Source organism: Hydra vulgaris, chromosome 09, assembly GCF_038396675.1.
Source record: "Hydra vulgaris chromosome 09, alternate assembly HydraT2T_AEP".
Lineage (NCBI taxonomy): Eukaryota > Metazoa > Cnidaria > Hydrozoa > Anthoathecata > Hydridae > Hydra > Hydra vulgaris.
The window spans coordinates 47,428,664-47,454,443 of NC_088928.1; the positions used below are offsets into that span (position 1 = coordinate 47,428,664).

Genomic DNA, 25,780 nt, shown 5'->3' on the forward strand with positions numbered 1-25,780 from the left:
TGCACCATGCCCTCCCAGTCCCACCAAACACATATCATGATCTTCTTTGGATGAAGGTCACGCTTGACTCTGGGCTTTGGCGTATCTCCTGGTGCCACCCATTCCTTCCTTTGCTTCATATTAATGTATAGACACCATTTCTCATCTCCCGTGACGATTCGATACAAAAAGCGCTGTTTATGACCACGTGTTGCTCGATGGCGGGCGAGATGTTGAGAAGCAATTTGAAAGCGATTTTCTTTGTTTACTTCGCTCAACTCGTGAGGTACCCAGGCTCCCAATTTTTCAGCAAATCCCATTGAATGAAGATGGTTGAAAATCGTTTTATGATCACAGTTTATTTTTTCGGCCAATTCACGACTTGTTTGGTGACCGTCCTCCTTTAAAAGTGCTTTGAGACCCTCTTCGTCGAAGTGAGAAGGTCTCCCGCTGCGAGGTGTGTCGTCGACGTCAAAATCGCCATTTTTAAACTTTGCAAACCATTTTCGTGCAGTGGACTCATTTATGACACCGTCTCCGTATACGTTGCAAATGTCCCGGGTTGCTTCAGCAGCCTTTCGGCCTCGATGAAAAGCGAAGAAAAGTAGGTGTCGAAAATGTTGTTTTTTACCTCCTGGATATTCCATTTTTAAGCCTTAAAAGTAACAAAAAATTAAATTATACCAAAAGACGATTAGGACAGTTTTATAGAGCAGAAAGAGCTCTATCGAATGAATATTTACACTTTGTCAAACAGAAACAAATCGTTGTAAAATAAAATAAAATATAAAAACGCTACGAATATATTCCCCAACCCAATATATACAAAATTTTGTATCCGTTATTGGTATTAGTATATTGTAATGTTATTAAATAAGTATTTGTCTACAATAAAACAATAACTCAACCTTCCTTTAGCTTAGCAATATAAAAATATATAAATAAAAAGGTTGAATTGAGTGCGTCACTTAATTGAACTAAAAAATTTTTTAATTGATCTTTGACAGTTTGATTTTTAAAGATAATTTTTTCGTGCCTATTTTTATAACTTAGCGAACGATCTTGATGTGTCGATTATTAAACGGTCGTAGTTTTTATGCATAAATCCATTATGGCGTATAAGTTCTCCATATGCGATATGAATAGGGCGAATAATTTATAATTTAAGTACTACATGCCGATAAATAATGAGTTTAGCACTGCTTTGTTTTCCTTGTTGTGTAGATGAGCAGCCTCCGTCTGTAAGTGAAAATTTTAAAGTTTAAGTTATAGTTTATGAATTAATTATGGGTTTGTGTATGTAAAAGGTATAAGTTTGTTGTTTTTGTTATCACTATTACAATTAATATTATTATTTTAAATATAAGACTTTTGTTGAAGCTTCTTGTTTAAAGACTTCATGCAATTTGTGGGGTGTTTCACAATGATGAAAGATCCTAAATGAATTTCAAGCTATTTTGAAGAGCATTTTGACGAAAAATGCTAAATGAATTTCAAGCTATTTAATATAAACTTGCTAGAAGTGGTGATTATATCAGTATTACTGGAATTTGGCATTTGAATTATTATTTTAGCTACATTGGTAGACGATAAAGCAGTTGCTAAACGAGCAATAAAAATATGGTCAAATATTTTCAAAAAACATTAACATCATTTATCTACAATGATATTATGGAGTTAATGAAGGCATTAAAGTAACTTATTTTGAAACCAAATTTTGTTAATCATTTTTCTCATTGTGTTCTTAGAAATTATGAATTAAATATAAAGAGTAATCTCATCTCATAAGCAATCACCAACATTGGGAGTGCTTTATCAAATATTATAAGATCCTAATGAATTTTTTATGTTTAAAAAAATGTTTTCTTTAATCTTAATTAGCAGTACTAAAGATGCATCCCTGTAAAAATTGCTCAAGATCATCTGACTTTTTTAGTTAATTTATTTTTCTTCAGAGTAAAGAATTTTCCCAGAGTGGGTAAATTTTTCAAAAATACTTCTCCCTTATTATTTACTCCACACTCACTTTGGTACAACTAAATTAAAATTAATATGAATTTATTTTTACTAACTTAAGTGTAAAAGGCTTGAAAAATAAAACTTTCAACTACCTAAAATTTTAATGACCCTTAACTTTTTTTTTTATGTCCCATGATTTAAATGTCAAATAAAACTTAAGTTTCAACATAACATTCTTACTTATTTAATTGTTTTTAATAAATAACAGAATACAAATTTATTTTTCATTTATGATTTGTTTTGAAGCTTTTTGTAAGCATTTGAGATAAGCATGTAAACTTTAAAAAATATGATCTAAACTGATTCTTAATTATTTTTTTTTTTGCATCAAAACAGTCTCTAACAAATAAACTTTATATCAAATAAATAACTATATAAACAAATAAATAAATAAACAAATGTTTAAAAATTGTAATAATAAAAATATAAAAATTAACAAAAATAAATAAATAAAAATTAAAAAACAAATCAATAATTATATAAACAAATGAATTTTATATCAAAACAGTCTCAAACAAATAAACAAATAATATCCTTTCAATTGGTATTATTTTTAACCTTATTTTTAACCTTATATCTACTATTTTTATGCACTTAATAAAATAAATATTTTATAAAGTGCATAAAAATAGTAGATATCTTTACAACAAAGGTTTTTAATTTCTAGAAAATAAAATTTGTAATACTGAAGTGTTTGACAGCAAACTAAACTATAAATTTTTTACATATAAATAGTTATATCTTAAGTATAGTTCAAGTAATGTGTTACACTTTGAAAACTGGCTAGAATATTGTTTTGTCAAATAGAAATAGCATCTGGTATTTTATCATTTATAATGATGATTCTGACAGTAAAGACAAATGATAAAGAATTAAAATAAAGGGAAAAGTGAATTGACAATGTGCTTATTTATTTTATTTTAGAGAAAAAGGCCAAAAATTGATAGAACACAGATAGGATTACCAACTAATTTTCAGGTATTATGTTATTTAGTATATAGATTTATGTTTGTATTTATTTGCTTGCTGTGAGTATTTATAGCTAAAAAAATAATATGTAGAGTTATCTTATAATTTTTTAATTCATTGATCTTAAACATTTTAAACTATTTGTTTACAATTTCAGTTGTAACTTGACTGCAATCAATATATCAATATGTTAGTAAAATTGTTTCTACTGTAAAATTTAATAATTATTCAAATAAATGATAAATATGAGATTTAGTACTTTAAACAAGAAATGATAGCTCATTAGAAAAATAAATGTAGAGTTATTTGTAATAAAAGTAGTTACAGCTTTTTCGCAATTTAATAGAAATAACAATGTTAAAAAAATTTTGTTTTCCAAATTTACTATTTTTTCAGAATCATCATTGTTATCAGGGTTGTTACGACATAATATGTTTGGCAGATCTGTTGACATATTTTTCGACATTTTCTGCCGATATGAAAAATGTCCAGACATATTTTCTATGGACATATTTTGGCATAATTTTATGTCTGAATTATTTTCTGCCGACATAAAATATGTCAGACATATTTTCTATCGACATATTTTGACATAATTTTATGTCTGACATATTATTTTATTTCAATCTAACAAATTTATTGCGCATTTCAGCTTAATTTAAAGAGTAAAGTGAAAATAGTTTAACAAATTTGTTGCTTTTTTGCAATCAAATATGCTTCATGAAACTTTTATTTTAAACCCTATAAGCAAACATCAGTTGTCTTATAAAGGTCTTTTTCTGCCCTCTTTTTAGCGATGCATCTTTTGATATCTTCTTAGCGATGCATCATTTGATAGTATTGGTTAGTATTGATTAATATTGGTGATTTCCCTTATAAGAATGTAAAAAACATCTGAGCTGAGTTTTTATTAACAAGCTGAGTTTTTATTACTGAAAGTGGTTTTTATTAGTATGACTAAACTTAAAATTATTCTTCTGATTAAAATAATAATAGAAAAAAACATTTTCAGTTATTTTTAATTAATAGTTGATTGTAAAAAAGGCTTTATTATGAAAAATTGAATTTTAAAGATTCTAATAATTTATAACTAATTATGAATAATATACTTATAGTTATAATAGTTATGATATATATTTAACATTAAAAAAACTGACAATTGCATTATAACTGCATAGTTAACTGCCATAAACTTGCATAAAATGTTTTGAGTAAAGTATATATTTTAATAATTATTTTTTTCGTTTTCCTTACGATTTAAAGTCAAAAATGGAGAATAATTTATTAAATGAACAAGTGAAAACTCAATTTGAAATTAATAAACAAGGAGGAAAATGTAAAATGTGCAAAAAATTTTACAAAAGCAAATTAAGTATCCTCAAAGATCATCTTCTTCGAAAACACAAAGAAAAAGTCAACGAAATTGAATTAGTTGAAGCTACCCCAGCTACAAGGCATTGAAATGACAATGAAATTCAATTAATTAAATGAATCAAGCTAGAAGTTGATGTAAATCAATTAATTAGAGAAATGATTTGATTAATGATGCGCCGTAACTTGTCTTAAGCATCAGCTGATGATATCGGACATATGTCTTTAGTAAAAAACGCACTCAAAAAATTCAATATTTTTATAAATCGTCACAGCATGAAACACTACATTCAACATGCATGTGAAAATATTTTTTCACAAATAAGAGAAGAAACTGAAATGTTCTTATGTCGTTGATGTTTGATAGTGTGTTGCGATATGGAAGAAACGTGTTTGGAGTTAGTTGCAGATATATCAAGGACGGGGAAATAGTTGACATAACCTTAGGCGTAATTACTCATAAAGGTTGACAGTTTGGCGAAATTTTGGCTGCTCAATTGGAAAATGTGATTGGAAAAATTGGAAAATGTGCTAATAATATCTACGCAACTTGCACAGATCAGGGAAAGAATATGATGAAGGCTTCAAATACTCTGCAAAATGCACAAGATCAAATGAAAGTAATCCTTGAAATTTATGGTGACGAATTTATAGATTTCAAAGCCGAGGAAATTGATATTGGCGCTTTAGAGAATGAAGAAAGGAATTATAGTGAAGCCCACACTGTTTGCATTGAAAAATTGGTTGGATTGTTTTGTTCAGCCATGTTTTATGGCACACATGTGTGTCAGCTAGCTGCCAAGGACGTAACGTCAATGTTTGAAGATGCAATATAAGAAAGGTTGCTATTGAATCCAAAATAGTAGCATATATTCAAACATTTTAAAATCTAAAAAAGCCTTGTATAGACATTGCACCTCGTTGGGATTCCACTTTTTTGATGATAAAAGATTTTCATACCAAAGCAGAATCATATCAAAGCAGAATCATATCAAAGGATAAGACACAACAAGTTAAAGTTAAATGATGCATCATGGAGCTTAATAGATGAATATTTCAACGCATTTTTACCAATACATTTGGCCATGATGGATTTTCAATCACCAAAATTATCAATGAGTGAATTCTACGTTCGATGGGTTCAAATGAAAATAGAAACCGAGGATGTTCCAGCAGGTGATTTGGGATTAAAATTGTTACTGACCAACGCAATTAATACACGAGAACAAGTTTTTTTTTAATGTAAAGCATTTATTGTTGCTTTAGTTCTGGATCCTAGATTTTGCTTTACATCGGGTCATCAACTGTTTAATACAGAACTGTTGAATAGAGGAATCACACAGTTGATCAAAATCCATCAAAAACTTCGCACTCGACAAGAACAGTCAAATTCTTCATCAACAGAAAAATCTATACAATTAAATGCGTCATATTCATCAAATACTTCTGAAGAGATGATTCCAATGAACTCAGAAGATGTTGAAGCTGAAAAAGTATGCCATTTCATTGAATATACTGGAGAAGGAACAAGGCAAGGTATTGTTAATGCGTCTTCAGATGAAGATGAAGATATTCGTCAACTAATTTTAAAATGGGCTCTTTATGAAGCGCAAGTGACATTAGGCGTTGAATTCAACATTCTTGCTTGCTGAAAGAAAAATCAAAAAACAAAATTGAATTGGCTCTTTGAAATTTTGCAAGTAGTTTATGGTGCAGCGTTCTCCAGTGAAAAGTTGAATGTGATTTCTCTGGATTCGCTTTGGTTTATAGCCATCTACATACTTGCATTTCAAATGATTTCTTAAACTCTATCATGGTGGTAAAAAACAATCTGGATTTAATTGATAAAATAAAATTCGTTTAAAAAACTCGTTTACTTGTTTAAAAAACAATTCTTATTTTCTTTTAGTCAAACAACTGTTTTTCAACAAGGTCTCTTAATTTGCAATAGAATCTTTTGAGATTCAATCTTGTCTTCATAGAATCTTTTGAGATTCCATTTTTCATTATGAAAACTTTTTAGGAATTGTCAATTATTTTATTGTTAAATAAATCATATTATAACTATAAGCATATTATTCGTAATTAGTTATAAATTATTACCGGTTAGTCTTCTAAATATGAATTTATTGAGCTGAATATAATTTTAGCAAAATATTTCAAATTCTTCAGCTTAAACAAATTTAATTTGGCACGAAATTTTTAAAATTATGTGAACCGTTTTTTCATAGAATCTTTTGAATTCAATTTTTCAAAATAAAATCTTTTTCAGGATCAACTATTAATTAAAAATAACTGAAAATGTTTTTTTATTATTATTATTTTAATCAAAAGAATAATTTTAAGTTTATTCATACTAATAAAAACCACTTTCAAACAATTAGTAGAAAACAATTCAGACATAAAATTATGTCAAAATATGTCGATAGAAAAATATGTGGAACATATTTTACGTCGGCAGAAAATATGTTGACATATTTGACAGAGAATAACCCTGATTGTTATAATTTAAGGAGTGTGTTTTTTATCTGCATGTGTTTATAGATTTTCCCTATTTTTCTAGTACCATCTCCCCAAACTTTCTTGGTTTTTTGATATAAGGTTATCAATAGCTTCTGTTACTATTCAAGTTTATTTGCTAATGCTAAAATCTATTTTTTCTGAAACTACAATTTCTTGAAACATAATTATTTGCATTCCGTTTTTAATTTTATTGTAATCAATTGCAGGTGCTGTTCTAAACCTTTTTGACAGCAATGAATGTTTTTTAGTAAGTTTTAGGCATCGCCCAAATTCAGAAATTGAGGACTTTTTTTTGTTATTATTGTTATTGGCAATTTTTTTTTTGTGCAGAAAAATGTCATTATTCTACAACATTTCCATCAATGTATCCTTATGGCATGCATTGGCATGAGGGGTGCTGCCTCCTAAGTTATTTTTCTAGGATAGCTCCTGAATTCCTAATAACAAAATCATATTTGATCCTAACACTTTTTATTAATGTCACAATTGCCTATTATTTAGGATTAAACATTATTTATTCATTTGAGAATGTTGGTCCTTCTTATTTTACTTGTAGTGCTAACTTCTTGCCATGCATTTAAGAAGTGTTTTGTTCTTGATTAACCTGGTGAAAAAAAAGTTAAAGTTTAGATTAGCAATAGAAAATTAAATAATAAAGTTTTTCTTTTACCTATTATTTAACCTAGAGTTCCAAAACAAATTCTAATGTGGTCCAATCAATGCACACTAGGGTTAAGACATTTGGTTAATGGTTTTATTTAATTTAAAAAATAGGCAACCACCATTAACCTTGCTTACACGCTGGGTTCCAAATATCAGTATCAATAAAATTTCTCCCTAGTATTTTAACCTGGGTCACAAAAGAACCAGAATTTTATAGAGATGTTTTAAATAAAAATTGCCATTAAAAATCTTACAAATTTTTGCTTCGAATAATGGAAAAAAAATTCTCAATCCAGTTCTTATTAAAAAAAAAAAAGAATTACAATCAAGCTCATAATCTTCAGAAAATAGCTCTCTATTTATGGTTAAAACACTATTTACTGTGAAACTTGAACCCCAGTGGTATGATATACTTGCTTGACATCTAATATTACAAAATTTCAATTTTTAATCCAATACTTAAACTCTTCCGACTGAAAAATACTGGTTCTCTTTAAGGTTAGAGCATAACAAACTGGTTTATCTACATTTAACTTGTATAAATTTAATATACCATGCAAATTATCCATGTGTTTAACAAATCTTGCTGTAGGTAATGCACTCAAAGGAAGTAAATTTGTATTAGAACATCAATGCAATGCAGAAACAACCTGATAACTAAAAACTTGAATTGCAAGTTTGACCTTCATAGATAAAAGAGGACCGGGGTCTAAGTGTTAGTTAGAAAAATAAAATATTTCAGGTTAAAGAAAATTTCAATTATCATAATAAAAACAAAATATTTATTCTTAACTGGAAAATAAAAATTTATTATTTAAAGTTTTCAGCAAGCTGATATTATTTAACTTAAATCTACAAACTAATTTAAGTTCAAAAATTTGTTGGAATTTAAGTTTAATCCTTTAATATCTGTGTTTGTAGTTTGTTGTAAAATTGTTGTAGCTAAAAAATTGAGTACAAATTAATATTTTTTACCCTCCATATTGTTTCTCCCACAACCTTCTCCACTTCCAACAATATTAAAGTCTTTTTTTTTTTTGCATCAATAATTGCTTATAAAATAAGAGCTCACCAGAAGGCTTGTTTGTATTTCACATAATGAATTTTTTTTTTTTTTTTTTTTTATAGCTTTCACTAAAATAAATTTATGTTTTTTTTTTTTCGGTTTTTTTGTTTTTCAGCATACTGGACATATAGGTTCTGGTGAAGTTGCTGCTGGATTTGATGTAAGTTATTAACTTTTTTTTTGTTTTTTTCAGATTTATCTTTTATTTATTTTTTCATTTGTCAAGATTTTTTTTTTGTTCAGTTTATGGTTTTTTTTTTCTTTAATATTCTCTGTTAAAACATGAAAAGAGCCATGGCTAAGTTGTCAAAACAAAGTATTATACTCATCGTCAAGAAAGACTTGACTGCATGCCTTACCTGCAAAAGACTGAATTTATATATATGATATGTATGCATGACTGTAAAGACTGAATTTATATGTATGATATGTATGCATGATGTAAATACTGATATGTATATATGGTGTATATACTGATATATGTATGTATGCCCTGTCTGTCTTTATTTCAGTATAATATTTCCAGTGACACTTTATGTGCACCTAAGTACTCATAAGATATACTTACCCATACATAAATTTTTAAAATGCAAACATAAAAGCAGGCTCAGACTGGAATGGCATGCGATCGCACGTTGTAACTGACCACGCTTATAAAATCTTCTCATTGCAATGGAATGATTTAATTGTTTTTTTTTGTTGGTTCTATTTTTACAAAAAATTGTTTAGAAACTTTTTTTCATAAATTCAACTTACTAATGCAACCCTCGGAATTAGGAAAAATGAGGCCGGCAATAATTTGCCAACCTCAATCTTTTTGAGGTTGGCAATAATTATTTGACACAAAGGTGTGACCATAAAACATAGAAAGGAGGTTGGCAATTTTTTGCCGACCTCAATCACTTTCAGGTCGGCATCCGAGGGTTGCTAATGAAATGATCAAAAATAACTTCTTTTTTTTTTTTCAAAAAATTGGAAAAAATTTTTAATTCCAATTTTTAAAAAAAAATCTTTATACAATTCATAAAATATTAAAAAAATAATATATTTTTTCAATTTATAAAATATTAAAAATATTATATTTTTTCCTTTTCAATAATTTAATTTCACTTTTCAACAATTTGAATAAAATTTGTTAATTTATTAAACAATAATTAGAAGTAATTTGTAAAAGTGTTTCAAAAGATAAGTTTTAAAGTAATTTATTTCAAACGCAGTTAAAAATGTAACAAAAAGTAAATTTTGCTTCGAGTTTGAGTGTTTTAAATTTTGTTTTAATTTTAAAGGAATTTTTTTCTTTTTTCTTAATTTTAATAATTTTTTTTTCCTAGTTTAAGACTTTAAGAATTAAAATCTTTTGCCATTTTAGAACTGTACTTAGATTGCAATGATTGTATTTAGTTTTTGATATCAATAAAGACGCCATGTTATTGATATTAAAATTAAAATTAACTTAGAGTTTCTTAGCAGCAAAGTTACTTATAATATTTTATATATATATATATATATATATATATATATATATATATATATATATATATATATATATATATATATATATATATATATATATAAAAGCCAAGGTGTGATCGTCTGACGGTACCAGATAACCAAATTATGTGAAGTGCGATTATGTCTTTGATGCAATAAAGTTGGCTGAAAGGTCGACTATTGATTTTTATCGGCATTTTTTTTTCTTCAAGAATTCTATAACAAGAAAAGTAACTAAAATAATAATAAAAGTTAATTTTTAATGTTGATTGTCAAAGTTTGTGTTCCACATTTTCTATTATTAATTAGAATATAAGAAAATTATATCAGCTTTTAAATGTGTTTGATGAAATACTTCCTAAAGAAAAACAAAAAAGTGTTTAAACAAAAATACTATTTTATTATTATTTTTTTACAAATTCTACTTAAGGATTTAGAGATAAACAGTAAAACTAAGTTTGCCAAACACAAAAAAAAATACTTCGAGAGACTTTGTTAAGAGACATTATGCAGCTCCTTTTTCTGTGAATGTCAAAAGCGTTCAGTTAAGCAAAACTTTTTTGTAAAGTGTAAAGGTAATAATAGTTTTTGTTAAATTAATTTAAATAACTTTAATCGTAGTTTAAAATTGAGTTGAATTACAACACGGTTCTTTAGAATACTTTCAAAATATCAATAGCTTTTAACCTCGTGTAACAAATAACATTTTAATAATTACAGCACATTAAAAGCAAAGAGTTTTGAAGTATTTTTAAATTGTTTTTTTATATTTGTCAATACTTTGTTGTTGTAAAAAAAAAGGCGCATAATTTTTTAATTAAATAGGCGCTCAATTTACATGAAAAACCTAATGGCATATATATCAGCAAATGTTTTATCTGAAAATAGAGAAGTGAATGTTATTAATAGTTTACAATATTACTTTTATTTGCACAATTTATTTCTAGTCTACACCTAGCCCTATAATGAAAAATGAATAGAAAATGTGAGAAAATCGCTAAAAAATAAATGCAAAAATATTTATAAAAAATAGCAACGAGCAACTCAAAAAGTCAGGGATGACCAAAATTAATGAACTGGTTACTTTCAGGCACCCCTTCTGGGACCAACCAAATGTTCGAATGTACACCCCAGATATATAAAAGTTTAAATGTTTGTAATTAGTCAATTAGTAATAAAAGTAAAGATAAAAGTATATATTTATAAATATTTACTCATAAAATGCTTATTACTTACTAGCACTGACAATCACCCAATGATATATATCTCTTAACTTAAAAACTTTGTGTCTGCATTTATCTGATACCATAAAACAAACTAGACTCAGAGGCATGCTGGCACTACATTGATCTAAAGGTATTTATCTTAGAAAAGCCTTTTGAAAATAAAATTCAACTAAATTCTAAAAATGATCAATAAAGCAAAGTGTTCAACTTAGTATATTAGTAGTTTCCGCAATAGAATGAAACCATTATCTAATATCATCCTCAAAACAAATACATGTTTGCAAAAAAGCATTTTTTTGCAAACATGTACTTTGTATTACAGAAATTGCTATTAAATTATTAATCGTTTTACATTAACAGATTCGCATTTAATGTAAAGAATTATTGAAAATAAATTATGAAAAAAGCAATAATTAAATTTAAAACAAAATTGTTTTATTGTTAAAATGATACAATTAAAAAAACTATTTATTTTACAAGCAATATTTTTTTAATACTTAAAAATCAGCAATCGCGATTTCTTTTAATTGAAAATTTTTACCATTGCAAGCTCCTATCTGATCGTCATTATTGCTTAATTCAACCTTTGACGCAGTTTCTTAAGTTTATTTCATTCGTTAAAAGCGATCTATGTGAGGTAATAAAGATTTTTTGCTATTATTTTTGAGGTCAATGTTAGATATGTTTGTATGTTATTATGCAAAATACTAATATACTTTCAAAGTTTTACATTTTAAATCAGATAGTTAAAAAATTTAATTTGTAAATGAAATGAATAATGAAATTGAATGAAGAAATGAAAAATGAAAATGAATAATGAAAAATGAAATAAATAAAAAATTATTAGTTGATCATTTAAAAAATAAAGTAAATTTTTTTTCTTCTAAAAGACCCTTCTTAGATAAAAAGCTTCATTCCTATACGGGATTCTCACATAGCCTCTGGGGCCTGCATGCCACTAATAAGCTTTAAGTTAATCCATTTATTTAACCATAAAATATGAAAATTTACAATAATATTTTATAAACTCACATAAATAAGGTTAGGTGTCACTCATGTAGTTAAAAACTAGTCAATGGAGTGATAATTTAAAACTAGTCAATGGAGTGATAATTTAAAACTAGTCAATGGAGTGATAATTTAAAACTAGTCAATGGAGTGATAATATAATAATTAAATTAACCATATTTTGAAGAAAAAGACAACAAATATTCTTGTGGGTTTCTTTTATTTTTTATAATGATATATTATCATTAAAATGATAAAAATGATTTTTTTAAACACTATTTTCTAGATTTTTGAAAATATCAACTTTTGACTATTTTAAGACTAAAAAGAAACAATCAGAATTTTGTTTTTAATGTACAGGTGCTATGAAGGACACCTAAAACCCTATGTTGTATCCCATGAAATTTATTTATTTTGAGAATAATCTATTTCAGGAAACAATTTTAATTTGCTCATGTTTGAGGCGAAAAAAATAGGTAAAAGCTTTTTAAGCATCAAGGTCAAATGTGTTTGATCAAATACAAATACATTAATGAAAACAAGTCTTTTGACAAATATCCCTAAAAAACAAATTTTTAAATTATTTTAGTGTCAAAAATGAAAAAAATTAAAATCTTAGTGTTTTTTCTTTTTTTTTTTGGGGGGGGGGGGGCACTAAGTCAACCTAGTTAACTGTTGTGTTTTTTGAAAAACATTGTAACAAATACATTTCAATCAAATGCAAATACTTAAGAAATTTCTTAATCAAATACAAATACGCCAATTTAGCTAAAAACTTCCAAATACTAATACAATTTCAAATACATGCTTGACCCCAAACCTGTTAAGCATAAAGTACCAGTAAGTGAATGTGTTACAAAATTTCAGTTAAACCAATGAAAAGTTACTTTAAAGACCTCAATTATTTGTAAAGAATATGTTGAAACAGTTTGAAATATTAATTGACATTTTTTTATATGTGAAAAAAAATTGTTTTGAAATGTTGTATTTTCCCTATTGTTAAAATAAAAACAAAATTGGTTTGCTTTTTTGTTTAAACTCTTGAATTGCTAATCACTAAGTTTTTATTTTAATAATTATTTGAGTTTTTATTACTTACTTAGAGTAATATTACTGTAATTATGGGATCAATATAATTAAGTTTAGACTAAGATTTGTATTAAAACATTTTTTATTTACATAATTAGTTGTTTTTTTGTTTTTTTTTCTCAATTTTTATTGCTTTGTATGTTATTTGTATGAAATTTCAAAAACTATATATATAAGTTATCTTAAATGATAATAACTTTTCATGACATTAAATCTTTTAGATTTAACAATATCGAGATTATAAAATTAAATTTTTAATTCTTTTTTTGTTACAAAATCAAAAGTTGTTTATCAAGTGGTTGATTGTTAATAACTGCTTACCAACAAATTAAGCAACATTAAGAATCATATATTTTGTGTTTTATGGTGATTTTTAATTTATCAGAGATGACCAGCCACTAATAGTAAAAACTTCTTAATATTAAGCCTAAAGTGTTTTATTATTCTATATAAAAGTAATTAAATGTTTTTTTTCATAATAAACCTGAATTTATTTAATAATTAATAAGTTGATCTTTTTTTGATTATTAATAGGTCCACCAGGTTCAAAACTCTATGCAATCTAAAGGTGGTTATGAAAAACGACTACTATCATCAAATAGTAACACTTCACCTAATTTATCTAATTCAAATAAAACTTCGCCTAATAAAATAGATTTAACACATGAACATAGGACTCAAGACAGTTCAAATAGTTCCTGACAGTTTGCTGTAAGTTTTTTTTTTTTTTTTTTAATTTTCTTTTTGAAACTTTAGTTACACTTAATTATGATCATACAATAAATTTTAACACTTATATTATAAGCGTATAGAGTTAAAAGATAATCTCTGCTTGTTATATAAAAGAGGTTGTTGTCAATTATATCCTGATACTCTTGTCATCCAGGAGAAAATCAGATTCAATTTTTCAATAATCCCTAATTTGAGGTATAAATTAAAAGAGCAAGTATTGATTTATTAAAATAATTTTATTAATTTATTAGGTTTTTTTAATTTAACATTAGAACCTTAAAAGACATAATAATGCTTCTACTTCTAATCAAGTTTTCACAAGGGAAAAATTGATTAGAAGGATTAAAAAAAATTGATTAAAAATTTTTTGTGTAAAAACAATGTAATTTACTTCTTTTGCTGTAACAATAAACCCTTGAAAGACATGATTTTAAACTAATCTCAGCTTTGTTCTATAAGTAGAGAACTTTTTTGTTGTCTAGAAACCATTTTTTTCCTAAATCTGTTCTACAAAAGTTATAAAGAATATTATTTTTAAGAGTTCATTTTTTAAATACCTTGACCTATTTTAGCATATGTTTACCAACCTTTGATACTAAACTATTTTAGGAACCTTTGATATAGTCCTTATTTATTTAGATTTCCTCATCAAGAGTTGATACTTGCTTCTTTTCATCATTTAATTTTTATAAGCTAATATTCTAGGCATTTTTTTTTTTTTACATCTTCGTTTCCAACAAAGCTGCAAGCAACCACTATAAGAGTTGGCAGTTACTGGAAGAGAAAAAATAAAGTTTGTAGAACAAGATAACGATTGACAGACAACTTAAAGGATTGCAAGTTATATGAATCGGGGAAGCAAAATGAAGAAGTGAATTCCAAAGAACTGATGTTCAAGGAAACAAACTAGACAAATAAGAGTTTTTGGAGCACTTAGGAACAGTCACAGAAAAAGGATGAGACTTAATTGAATGACGAGTAACATAAGAATGAATTTTAGTAGATGGCTTAAGAGACGCTAGCTCTTTAGAGCAGTGCCAATTATAGTATTTGTATAAAAGTGAAAGAGAAGCAATGTTATGATGATGTGATAATGGTTGGAGGTTGGCTACAAGAGCAGGTCCAACTATGTTTACAATGCGTTTTTGCACCTTGTCTAAAAAAGAAAGGGCATCATTAGTAGATCTGCTCCAGATATGGCAAGTTAAGTAGAGAAAGTAAACGATTTGGGTTGTCTGGAAAGTGAGTTGGAAAGTTGACTATTTGAGTTAGGGATTGAGAAAGACAAAAGTTGTGGGCTTTTATGCCTGCAGAATCACTGACACTAGAGCCAAGTCATTCAGTGTGATGAGCTTCAAAGTCACCGACAACAACAATATTGGCTGATGGATAAAGAGAGAGGGTTTGGTCAGTATGATCAGAAATAACATCAAAAAGAGTGCAGTCTTGAGATGAAGGAGAGAAGTATAGAACAAAAAGAAAGGCGATAGAGTGAAGTGGTGCTAAACAAAAACACATGAAAGAATAGTCTGTGGATTCAAATCTAGCTTCCCGACAATTGGGTGAATTCTTACGAATGTAAATGTCCAGGCCAAGCATGTGACTGTTGGAGTCTTTACGAATTAAAGGAAGATAACCATCAGCACCTTGAGACAGCTGAACTCAAATTAGTCTCACAAAATGCAAGTAGGTCTGTTGAACTTTGCAAGAGATAAGACTCAACTGAAAAAAGTTACTTCGAAGAACACAAATATTAGTGAATGATAAGTTTAGAGAACTTAGTGATGACGATGGTTTTCTGTGTTTTATAGGTTTTGGTACTTTATTCATTTTTAAATTTGTTAAAGAACTTGACTCAAAGCATAGATAGTAATCAGTGCACTGCTTAATAGCTCAAGCAATTGCCTTATTACTATTAATAAACCCTAAGCCATAACAAATGGCTCCAAATGTGGCCTCAACAATGCACATAAAAAGTATGAACAGGGACACCATCCATGTGCAACATGGCACTGTTAGTACTCTAATATTTTTCAGCTGTTGATGGAATCAGCCTCTCTGAGAGCTAGCACAGAGTTCTGGACACCTGACTACCAACCGACCTCAGAACCATAAAACTTAGTTTTAGAGCTGTATTAGGAGATAATAGAATGAGTTGCCTAGTCATAAAAACAGAGACACTAGCAAAATCCATGCATTGAGTCAAGAACCTAAACTGGAAACAATGTATTAAAAATACATCTGCGCTAGCAGAAATAGGATTTGACAAATAATCAGGATTTTATTTGGAAAATGTGTCCACTAAAAGTTTTCAAAATCATTTAAATTTTGAAAAAACATTTTAAATATTTTAATGCTTACGATATGGTACATTAGTTTGCTTCGTTGATGAATATTAAATTACGTAAACTAGATCTATTCGTTTTTTTGCTTTACTTAGATTACTTATATTTTTACTGGTGGTAAAAATCCTTTTTTCTTAATTGATTGAAGTTTTTATTTTATTATTTTAATAAAAATATTTAATGTAATATTTTTATAATACGATATATAATAATTGTTGTATTTAGAACATATTTTCTTTCAACTGTACTTTTTTTTTCACTTTGTTTTTCTTTTCTTTGAATCTTATTTTCTCATTTTTTCTGCAAATTGCAATAAATGAAGGAATAGAAGAGCTGTGTGAGATGAGGTTTTTTATCTTCGATTGCAAAAATTCGATTGAGTTCGAAATTACTAAACTAACTAGTAAAAGTGTACATTCAATTCATTTATGTCATCATACTGTATAAAATGTCAACAAACCATACTTATCCTAATGCTATAAGTCTACAAATTTTTATGAAGAAAGGTAAGTTCTTCTACATGCTCTGATAGAAGACTGCAGTGTTTAATGGAAGCAATGTTCCCAGATGTTAGGTTCAGACGCTCTGAATTAACACTGGTCGCTAGGATTGCCAGAAGTGATCAAGCAAGCTTAGCAAGACAAGAAAATTGACTTATATTTGTCTCCAACATGTCAGTGGACAACCATTGCGTCCATTTGCCATATCTTTCAAGTATGTGTTCACATCATCATCAAGCGCACTTGTGCTTGACACATCAGCATCAGCAACATTGTCGTTGGTTGCAGTTGCTGTCATCATGTTGTCGAGGGGTTCCCACAAGCCTGTTGGTTGTGTTTCTAGTGTAGACCCCGTCACTGAGTGCTGAGACTGGACTGGTTTTGGTCCTAAACGTGGTACTGTTGAAAGTTCATTGAGTAATTCACAAAGCTTTGATAAGTTGGCCGCCAGCTTCTCAGGTTGTTTGCAGTTAAGTGACTTGTACCTGGGATCTACCAGTGTGCAAACTGTATCTGGCTGAACCTAATAAAATATTACAGAAACTGTCAAATAGTTCAAGGAATATAGATAATTAGATAATAATTATTAGATAAGTATGACCATGGTCTGTAATGCAATTGAAGTTAAAGAAAGCCTTTTGTGGAAATAGGTAATTAAAAATTAGTGCGTAATTGATAATGACAGTAAATGTCAAAAAAAGATTAATAAAACACTGAAATAAACACTTATATACCGAGTCTCGGTATATTAATAATTATTTGTTACCTTGTCAAAAAAAAGAAACCTTCTTTCTAAAGATGCCACAAGTCTCCGCGCCAGTTCAATTCCAGAGCCTCTATTTGCAATATCCCTGATGAAACCTTGCTATTTCTGGTGTAATCCATGCAGAGCTGGTATTTGTACAGATAACATTGAGTAACTTTCACCATGCAACTCTCTGCTAGCCTGTTCAAAAGGAGTTAAAATCTTTACATAACCCTTGGCAAGTTTCCATTTGATTGTAGTGAGACTCTCCACCTTACCAGTTAATGCGATTTTGGCTGATAAGGGCACTTTCCCTTTCATAAGACGTTGAATCATGTAGTAGTCTGAATTCAAACACGTTGATACACTCATTATGAGCCCACATTCATCTCATTTTAATTGCCTTTGTTGTGCATGCAGCAATTTAGATGATTGAATACTGTGATGGTAGTGCGAGATGATTTTTTTACATTTCGCTATCATACTAATCATCCCTTCAATTTCGGATACTGCATCATTAATTGATAATTGAAGTGTATGAGCAAAGTAAGGTAAGTCCATAAAGTTTTGACTCATGTTCATGGCTGCTCTTATATTACTACCATTGTCTCGAAGAACGTATATTGGTACTGCTCTTGGTAGCAACCAATCTTCAATTGACTTCCCAAGAGATTCTAATATTGCTTCGCCCATATGTGACACAGCCACAAACCGTTTATTCTCCAGTGTATATGATCGCAGTTGAAAATCAGCAGTAAAATATATCAAACAAAATGATATATAGGAATCCAGTGCACGAGAAGACCATATGTCTGTGGAAAAGCAATTGGATGGCATGCCAACAAACTCAGTAATGCAATCAATCATTTCTTGTTTCAAATTTTTATACATAGTTGGCATAATACTGTGAGGAAAAGTTATCCTGCTTGGAATATGATACTGATTAACAACCAATTTTATAATTGCCTGAAAACCTTGTCCTTCTACGAAATCGTACGGCAGGTAATTAGAAGCCAACATGCACCCAATAGCTCTTGTTATTTTTTTAGCTTTTTCGTAATCAGACGTCCATGCTGTTTTCGTAGCCCACAGATCTGTGACACTAACTGGCAGTTGTTTTCCAGCTTTATTTTCTTCCTTTTTCATTCTTTTTGCTTCTTTTGCCTTTTTATTACACTCTGCTGTTTCCTTCTTATGATAACTTCTCAGGTGAGTACATAAACCAGTTGTAGACGGAGTAGGACAAGATATTTTTTGACTTTATTTTCCAATTTTATTAAAACCAAAAATAGTATCGTTAATTTTTTGCCTATCAAAATAATTCCTAATAACACTCCTTACTCTCTCGTCCTCCATTTTGAAGCGTTTTAATATAATTTTACAGTGAATTTTTAAAGCATTTTAATATGGTTTTATAGCAACTTTTTAAATATCGAACTTCAAATTATATACGATTAACTAAACACATTCAATTTGAGTTCAATTTTTGATAAACTCGAACTCGAAGCGTCGAGTTTTGCACACCTTTAATGAATAATTTATTTTTGTAAATATCTTGTTTTACGTAACAGTAGTTTTTATAGTAGTGTTTCATAACGCAATTGTCTTCTTTGTTTTAAGTATTCATTAAATTTAAAGATTGAAGTTCTTATTTTGTTATTTGTAATTGTTGTACGTAACTAAGAACATTTTTTCTTCCAACAGTATTTTTTTTTTTTTTTTTTTTTTTTTACATTTAAATCTTTTCATTTATTTTTCTCATAGCTTTTCCGGACATTTTCAAAATAATTGCAATGAATAAGTTTATTTTTAATAATGAATAAATATGTTTTTTTTTTTAATTTAAAAATATCATTTGCGCATTATTATTTTTTTTTTTATTAATCAAGGAATCAGAGGAAACATAATTGAAATTACATTTTTAGTAGAAACTTTGTTTTATGTTTTGTTTTATCATAAGTAATTGTTATTTTAACCGATACCGAAATTTCGATTTTGGTAGTTTTTAAGTTTCGATTTTGGTAGTTTTTAAGTTTCGGTTCAAACCGAAATTTCGGTTTGAAGTTGAACCAAAATTTTGGTTCAACTTCAAACCAAAAACCGTAATTCAAAAAGCATTATTAAAATAATAATTAATTTTTTTCAAATTTAACTTTGTTGACAGATTTTTAATTAATTTTTTATATATAAATATTATATATTAATATAAATATTAAATATATTAATATACCTATCTAATATATTTATTTTTTTAATTTATAAAGTTATGCATATTTTATGATTATAAACGCTTATAATCTAATTCTATAATTTATTCTATAAACGTCGTTCATATAAAATGTAAACGTGTTTTTTTCTGTAACAAATTTTGTTGAAAACATTGTAGCGTTTTTACAAAAAATTTAATTTGTTTTAATAAAATTTTGTTGACATTTCAAAAATTATTTTTTTAATTAATTACAAGTTAACATTTTACATTATATTCTTAATTATTAATTTACATCATTTCATTTATAACAACAAATCAACTCTTAATAAAACAAATATCAAAAGAGCATTGTTTAAACACGTTATTTTTTACTTTTAAAAAATTTAGGTTGTGCCGAAATTTCTGTTTGAATTTCAATAAAAGTTTTGCCGAAATTTCGGTTTCGCTTTCGGATGAGAAATGCCGAAACCGAAATTTCGGCAAAATTCCAATATCGGTCGATCACTACAAAACAGTCTTTTAGTACTAAGTATTCAGTTTAAATTTTTTTTAATATTTTACAAAAATTAATTTGATATTTAAAAAAATTCTAAATTAAATTTCTTGGATGGTATCAAACTTCCTTTTTTAATTGAATGGAAATCTATGCCCATGAGCGTGTGAGTGTGATTGCACTTACTTCAGACCAAGCCTGAATTATGTTTCATACACTTTAAATTTTTTCAATCAATAGAGCATCTATTGACAGTTACAAAAAAATGAAAAATAATATCACTACAAAAACCTCTCCCAAGGATAAGACAACTATTTGCAAAGAACTTTTCTTCAAATTTGACTCTTGAATCTTATGGCCATTCTCGTCCTTCCATTCCAATTAAGCAGGTTAACCCATTCAAGAGTCAAATTTGAAGAACTTTTCTTCAAATTTGACTCTTGAATCTTATGGCCATTCTTGTCCTTCCATTCCAATTAAGCAGGTTAACCCATTGTTAGACATTTAAATAACTCCAGCTTCGGTTGCTTAAGTCTCTATTAAACTCTTCTACAGCTTGTGATCTAGACAACATTCTTATCATAGTCTTACAAAATTGTTTTCCAGAGCTCTCTTCAATTCACTATAAGGTATTTAATAAGTGCTCGACTGAGTCTTGTTTTCCTGCCTGCTGGAAAAATCTGTTCCAATCTTCAAAAAACTCCGGAGAACATTCTGACCCCTTCAATTATCGTCCAATCAGTCTGTTATTAGTAAGGTATTTGAGTATTTGATCAACAAATTTTTTAAATCTCATCTTAAATCAAATAGCTTATTGTCAGACAATCAATACAGTTTTCACTCTTCATATGGTGCACTTGGAAAAGTTTTTGAGATTATCAAATCATTTCTTTCTAACCGCTTTATTAAAGTCATTTTCGAAGGCCAATACTTCTTTTTTTCCAGTAACTTCTGGGGTACCTCAAGGTTCCATCTTTGGTCCAGTTTTGTTTTTTATCTATATTAATGATCTTCCTGACAACCTTACATCCAAAGTAGCTCTTTTTGCTGATGACTCAAATTTATACTCCTGTCTTGAAAAAAAGTCTTCTCTTTTCAATCACTTAGAGCAGGCAGCTGATTTCACTTCTGTAACAGTATTGGGCTCACCCTGGCTTGTAGATTTTAAGACCAACTTAACTCAGTTATTTACTGCAAAAAACTATTGCAATACTGTTGACATTCCGATAAAAATAAAGGAATTATAACAGCATGGAATACTGTTATCATATTTGGGCTGGTTCTTCTAATGATGCTCTTTCTCTACAAGACAAGGTCCAAAAATGTATTGTAAACTTAGTTGGACCTGCTCTATTTGCTAAGCTTGAGCCTCTTTCCCATCATCGTAAAGTTGCATCTCTTTCTCTTTTCTAGAAATACTATCATGGTTGCTGCTCAAAGGTGCTAGTATTCTAGAAATACTATCATGGTTGCTGCTCAGCAACCATGATAGTATTTTTCTAGAAATGCTATCATGGTTGCTGCTAAAACTTTCTCGTTTGACTCATTCAGCAAAGTCTCATTCTTTCACTGTATCTGTCCCTCTATGCTCTACAAACTTTTATTTGTCTAGTTGTTTCCTTGCACTCCAACCCTTTGGAACTCTCCCTTCTTCATGTTTTTCCGACTCATACAATCTTCAACTTTTCATGACTTCTTTTAACCATTTCCTTGCTTTATAAATTTATTCTTTTTTTTCTCTAGTAACTCCCAACTTATTAGCGGTTGCTTGCAGCCTTGTTGGGAGTAAAACAGAATTTAAAAAAAAATATGGACTAAGGACTTGTAGATAAGATTAATCAGGTGACTTGTAATTGTTATGAAACCATTGGTGTGTCAATGCATGTACAATTAAATTGCATGGCATGCACAGAAGCCTCCTTTAAGAAAAGTAAAAGACTCAAAAATCTTCAAGGACTCTACTCAAATATCAAAGTCAACAATAAAAATAGTTTGATCACTTGACATTATTTTGCATTAATCAGTTATTGTTACGAAAATACCAGACAGCGAAATTGAAGACTAATTTTACTACGAACTGACTTAATTATGTCTCTTTTCAAAGATGGTTTTATTCGCAATTCTTAAAAATACAATGATATTACTCGCACTGTTTTTTTTAGTCACCTAAAAAAAACAGTGGGAGCTATGCCCTGTGCTCCTACTTCAGTTAGAATTGACGATGGAAGCTCCTTTTCATCGTGCTGCGATTGGAACAAGAGTAAAATATTTAATATCATCTTTGATAAGTACATTCAATTTCTAAGTTGTCATAAAGTTAGTCAAAGAGTATTTGATACGAAAAGACACTACGCCTATAAAGCGTGGGTTTTTAACACAATATGCAGTTGAAATACACAAAAAGTAGTCCATCTGATAGTAATATATTTTCTACAACTTTGCCAACAATAAAAATTTTATTGGAATTCTAAAAACTTATATAAAGAGAAAAAGGTGTATGATTGTCATTCTGATGCAGATACGACTATCACGTTCGCACTTAACTTTTCCAAAGCAGGACCCATCACTAACTTTGCTGGTGACACCATTGATTCAATAACTTGCGCTATTAAGGGTTTTCAAGATAATTTTCTTTGTGAATATGTTTTAAGATTGTCTCTGTAAATTTACCGAATAATCGCATTTAAAATTTAAGAATTTACCGAATAATCGCATTTAAAAGAATTAAGATAGTGGAATATTTGCTTTATTTGTACATCGTGAAATTTTTTTAAAATTTGTTAAATTAGAATCCCTCTCAGCCCTACTTTTACTTATTATTGTTTTGTTTTCAAATAAGAAAATGAAATAACATTACTTAGACGTAAATAACATAAGAAATATATTGCATTTACTTAATAAAATGTTATTTTTCAGGCAAAAGGTACTCGTTTTGTGCTTCATTACGTAGACTTAGTAATGTCACAACTTTTCCCTAAATTAAAAAAAATTGACAATTATTTATTTTGAAGAAGAAAAAAAAAGCTTTCCAACAATATATATATATATCACTTCTTTATAATAATTTTTTCCGTTGTGAGACCAAATTCTGCATGGCTATAAGCTAACGGGAAATTAATACTTTTTAATGAAAAGAAAGAAGGAAAGAATATTTAAACATCTTTATTAAGTATATTTTGTTTTTATTCACCCTGTTGGTCAAAAATATAATTGTCGAAAGCGATGAGAATATATTAGATATCGAGTGTAAAAAACTTTAAATTAATAAAAAGATATCGCCTATAATTTTAATGAATTGATAATAAATCTTAAATGATCATCTTTTACATAGTTTTTTGCAAATAAGAGTTAAAGTGTCGGTATAGTTTTACTGTAAAAATCTTTGACATGAAAGTAATACTTCTGCACTTAAGGAGGTTAAAATTAAATATCTACCGGAAGGAAAAAGGATATATTTAAAATAAATAAATGCTTGAATAAATAAATACTTGAATTTAAAAATAAATTATTTGAATGATCTATTACAGGCATGTTTATAATAGCTCTATTACGAATGAGTTGTTGTTGGCGAGCATATATTTAGAAAATCTTTTGCCAAACATGTTTGTTTACAAACATGTTTTTGCAAATCATCAAACAAAAAGTACTAATCATATTTACGAAGTATTTGAAATACAAATAGCATGAATTCTTAACTTTAGTTTAATAAATTATCAAAAGATAATTAAATTTTAGTCCGTTTAAAAGTTTTTTAGTTTGTTTTCAAGTTTTTTTGAATAAATTTAATTCTTCTACGCTATTATTATTATTTATTTTCAGGTTGTTTCATCTTCAGCTTAGTTACGAAAGATTTTTGTCGATATTGTTTTCATAAGATGTTTATTTTAATATTTTAAAATCTCACGTATAACTTAGTTAACTATTAAAAATCGTTAAATTTCAACGTATGTCTAGATTTTATTATTCGTTACTGCAAAAGGAAAAAATATGTTGTTCAAATTTCTTTAGCTAAATTATTCGTGAGAAATTATCTCTGATTCTTTTTAATTCAAGAGATAACAAACTTTATCAAATGTGTTTATAGTAGTTTTGTTTATTTTTTTTGTTTTGTTGTTTTTTTTATTTTGTAATTATTTCGCTACTGTTATTTTTGGTTTTTAAAAATATTTTATTTCAAGTTGACAAATGCATGCATATTTAAAAATGCAAAAACTCTGTTAAAAGTTATTAAAGAATTCTTCCTGAATGTTTTGTATTTGATATTAATGTCAAGACTTCATGTTTTTTGTTGTTTTTTTACGTCAATCCTTCATCAAGGAAATTCTCTGACTTTTTTTTTTTTTTGTTGTTATTTTTTTTTTTTTTTTTTTTTTTTTTTGCACGGGTTCCTTTTTTATAATCATATTGTAAAAATAAATGATTCAATATTTACTTTATAATTCGTAAATGCGACTCATGAATTTTTTTTTATAAAATGATTATATTAAGATTTTACAGACAATCTAACCTTAGCTAAAGTTAACATTTGGTTTATCTTTGATTTACCTTAACGTCCTTCAACACTCATTGCAAAAGTATATTCTGCAATGATTGATGATTATTGATTTTGCAGATTTAAGATTAAAAATTCTGGCAGTTTTTGTAGCGGCTTTTATGCATGCTGTTTTGTTCCAATGTCAACCTTTTTGTATTTTACTCTACTTTTGTAGAGTAAAATGCGAAATACTCCAACTAAATTATAGCCGATGAAAGAAGTAAATATTATTTCATATTAGTTAGTTTTTCAATTTAGTTTAAAATATGCGGAAAGTATTAGGCGCTAGATGTTACTGTTGGTTGATTATATATGTGCATGGGTTCTGCTTCATTCGCATTGACAACACTTAATTTTGAAATCAGGTGTAGACATGCCTTCTTGCTCCAGCTTTTTATTATATGTATATGAAAGTTGTATTTATAGTAAAAGACGAAGTGATGATATTATTGTGATATGAAAAAAAGTTTTCTGTTCTTCTAAACAGAATAGTAAATTAGAGGGGGAGCAGGGTCATGTTTTAGAGAAATAAAACGATGTTTTGCTTTGAAATCTTTGTTCGCGATATGAATTTACATTGCTTTGCACTAAATTTAGAAATATCAAAGTCATAAGATATAACTAAGAAAGTTTCGTGACCGAGATCAACGAAAGCCATGTTAAAGTTGACTATGAATAGCAACAACGCAGGCATACATTTACTTAATGGATTTATATTCTAATGTGCTTATTACAAGGTAGGGTCTTGAACGGCTAGGTAGGAATTTTTTTCAGTGAGTAAATATTTTCTAATTTTCTACGCCGGTTTACACTAAAAG

The 25,780-nt window shown here is 28.1% G+C and overlaps 1 protein-coding gene across 1 annotated transcript; it reads left to right on the forward strand.

Annotated features, from left to right (window-relative positions):
- Positions 1 to 1,033: 1,033 nt before the first annotated feature.
- Positions 1,034 to 24,875, forward strand: LOC101241292 (CDC42 small effector protein 2-A). Its single transcript, XM_065805913.1, has 5 exons — positions 1,034 to 1,220; positions 2,923 to 2,976; positions 8,706 to 8,750; positions 13,939 to 14,115; positions 24,248 to 24,875. The coding sequence occupies exons 1-4, from the start codon at positions 1,167 to 1,169 to the stop codon at positions 14,104 to 14,106; spliced, it is 321 nt and encodes a 106-aa protein (XP_065661985.1). The 5' UTR covers positions 1,034 to 1,166; the 3' UTR covers positions 14,107 to 14,115; positions 24,248 to 24,875.
- The last annotated feature ends 905 nt before the right edge of the window (positions 24,876 to 25,780 follow it).

Excerpts from the sequence above, each read along its gene's own strand:
- LOC101241292 (XM_065805913.1), top strand. The coding sequence starts at position 1,167 with ATGAGTTTAGCACTGCTTTGTTTTCCTTGTTGTGTAGATGAGCAGCCT. Across the intron at positions 1,221-2,922 it reads TAGATGAGCAGCCTCCGTCT|AGAAAAAGGCCAAAAATTGA; the intron begins GTAAGTGAAAAT and ends ATTTTATTTTAG. Across the intron at positions 2,977-8,705 it reads GATTACCAACTAATTTTCAG|CATACTGGACATATAGGTTC; the intron begins GTATTATGTTAT and ends TTTGTTTTTCAG.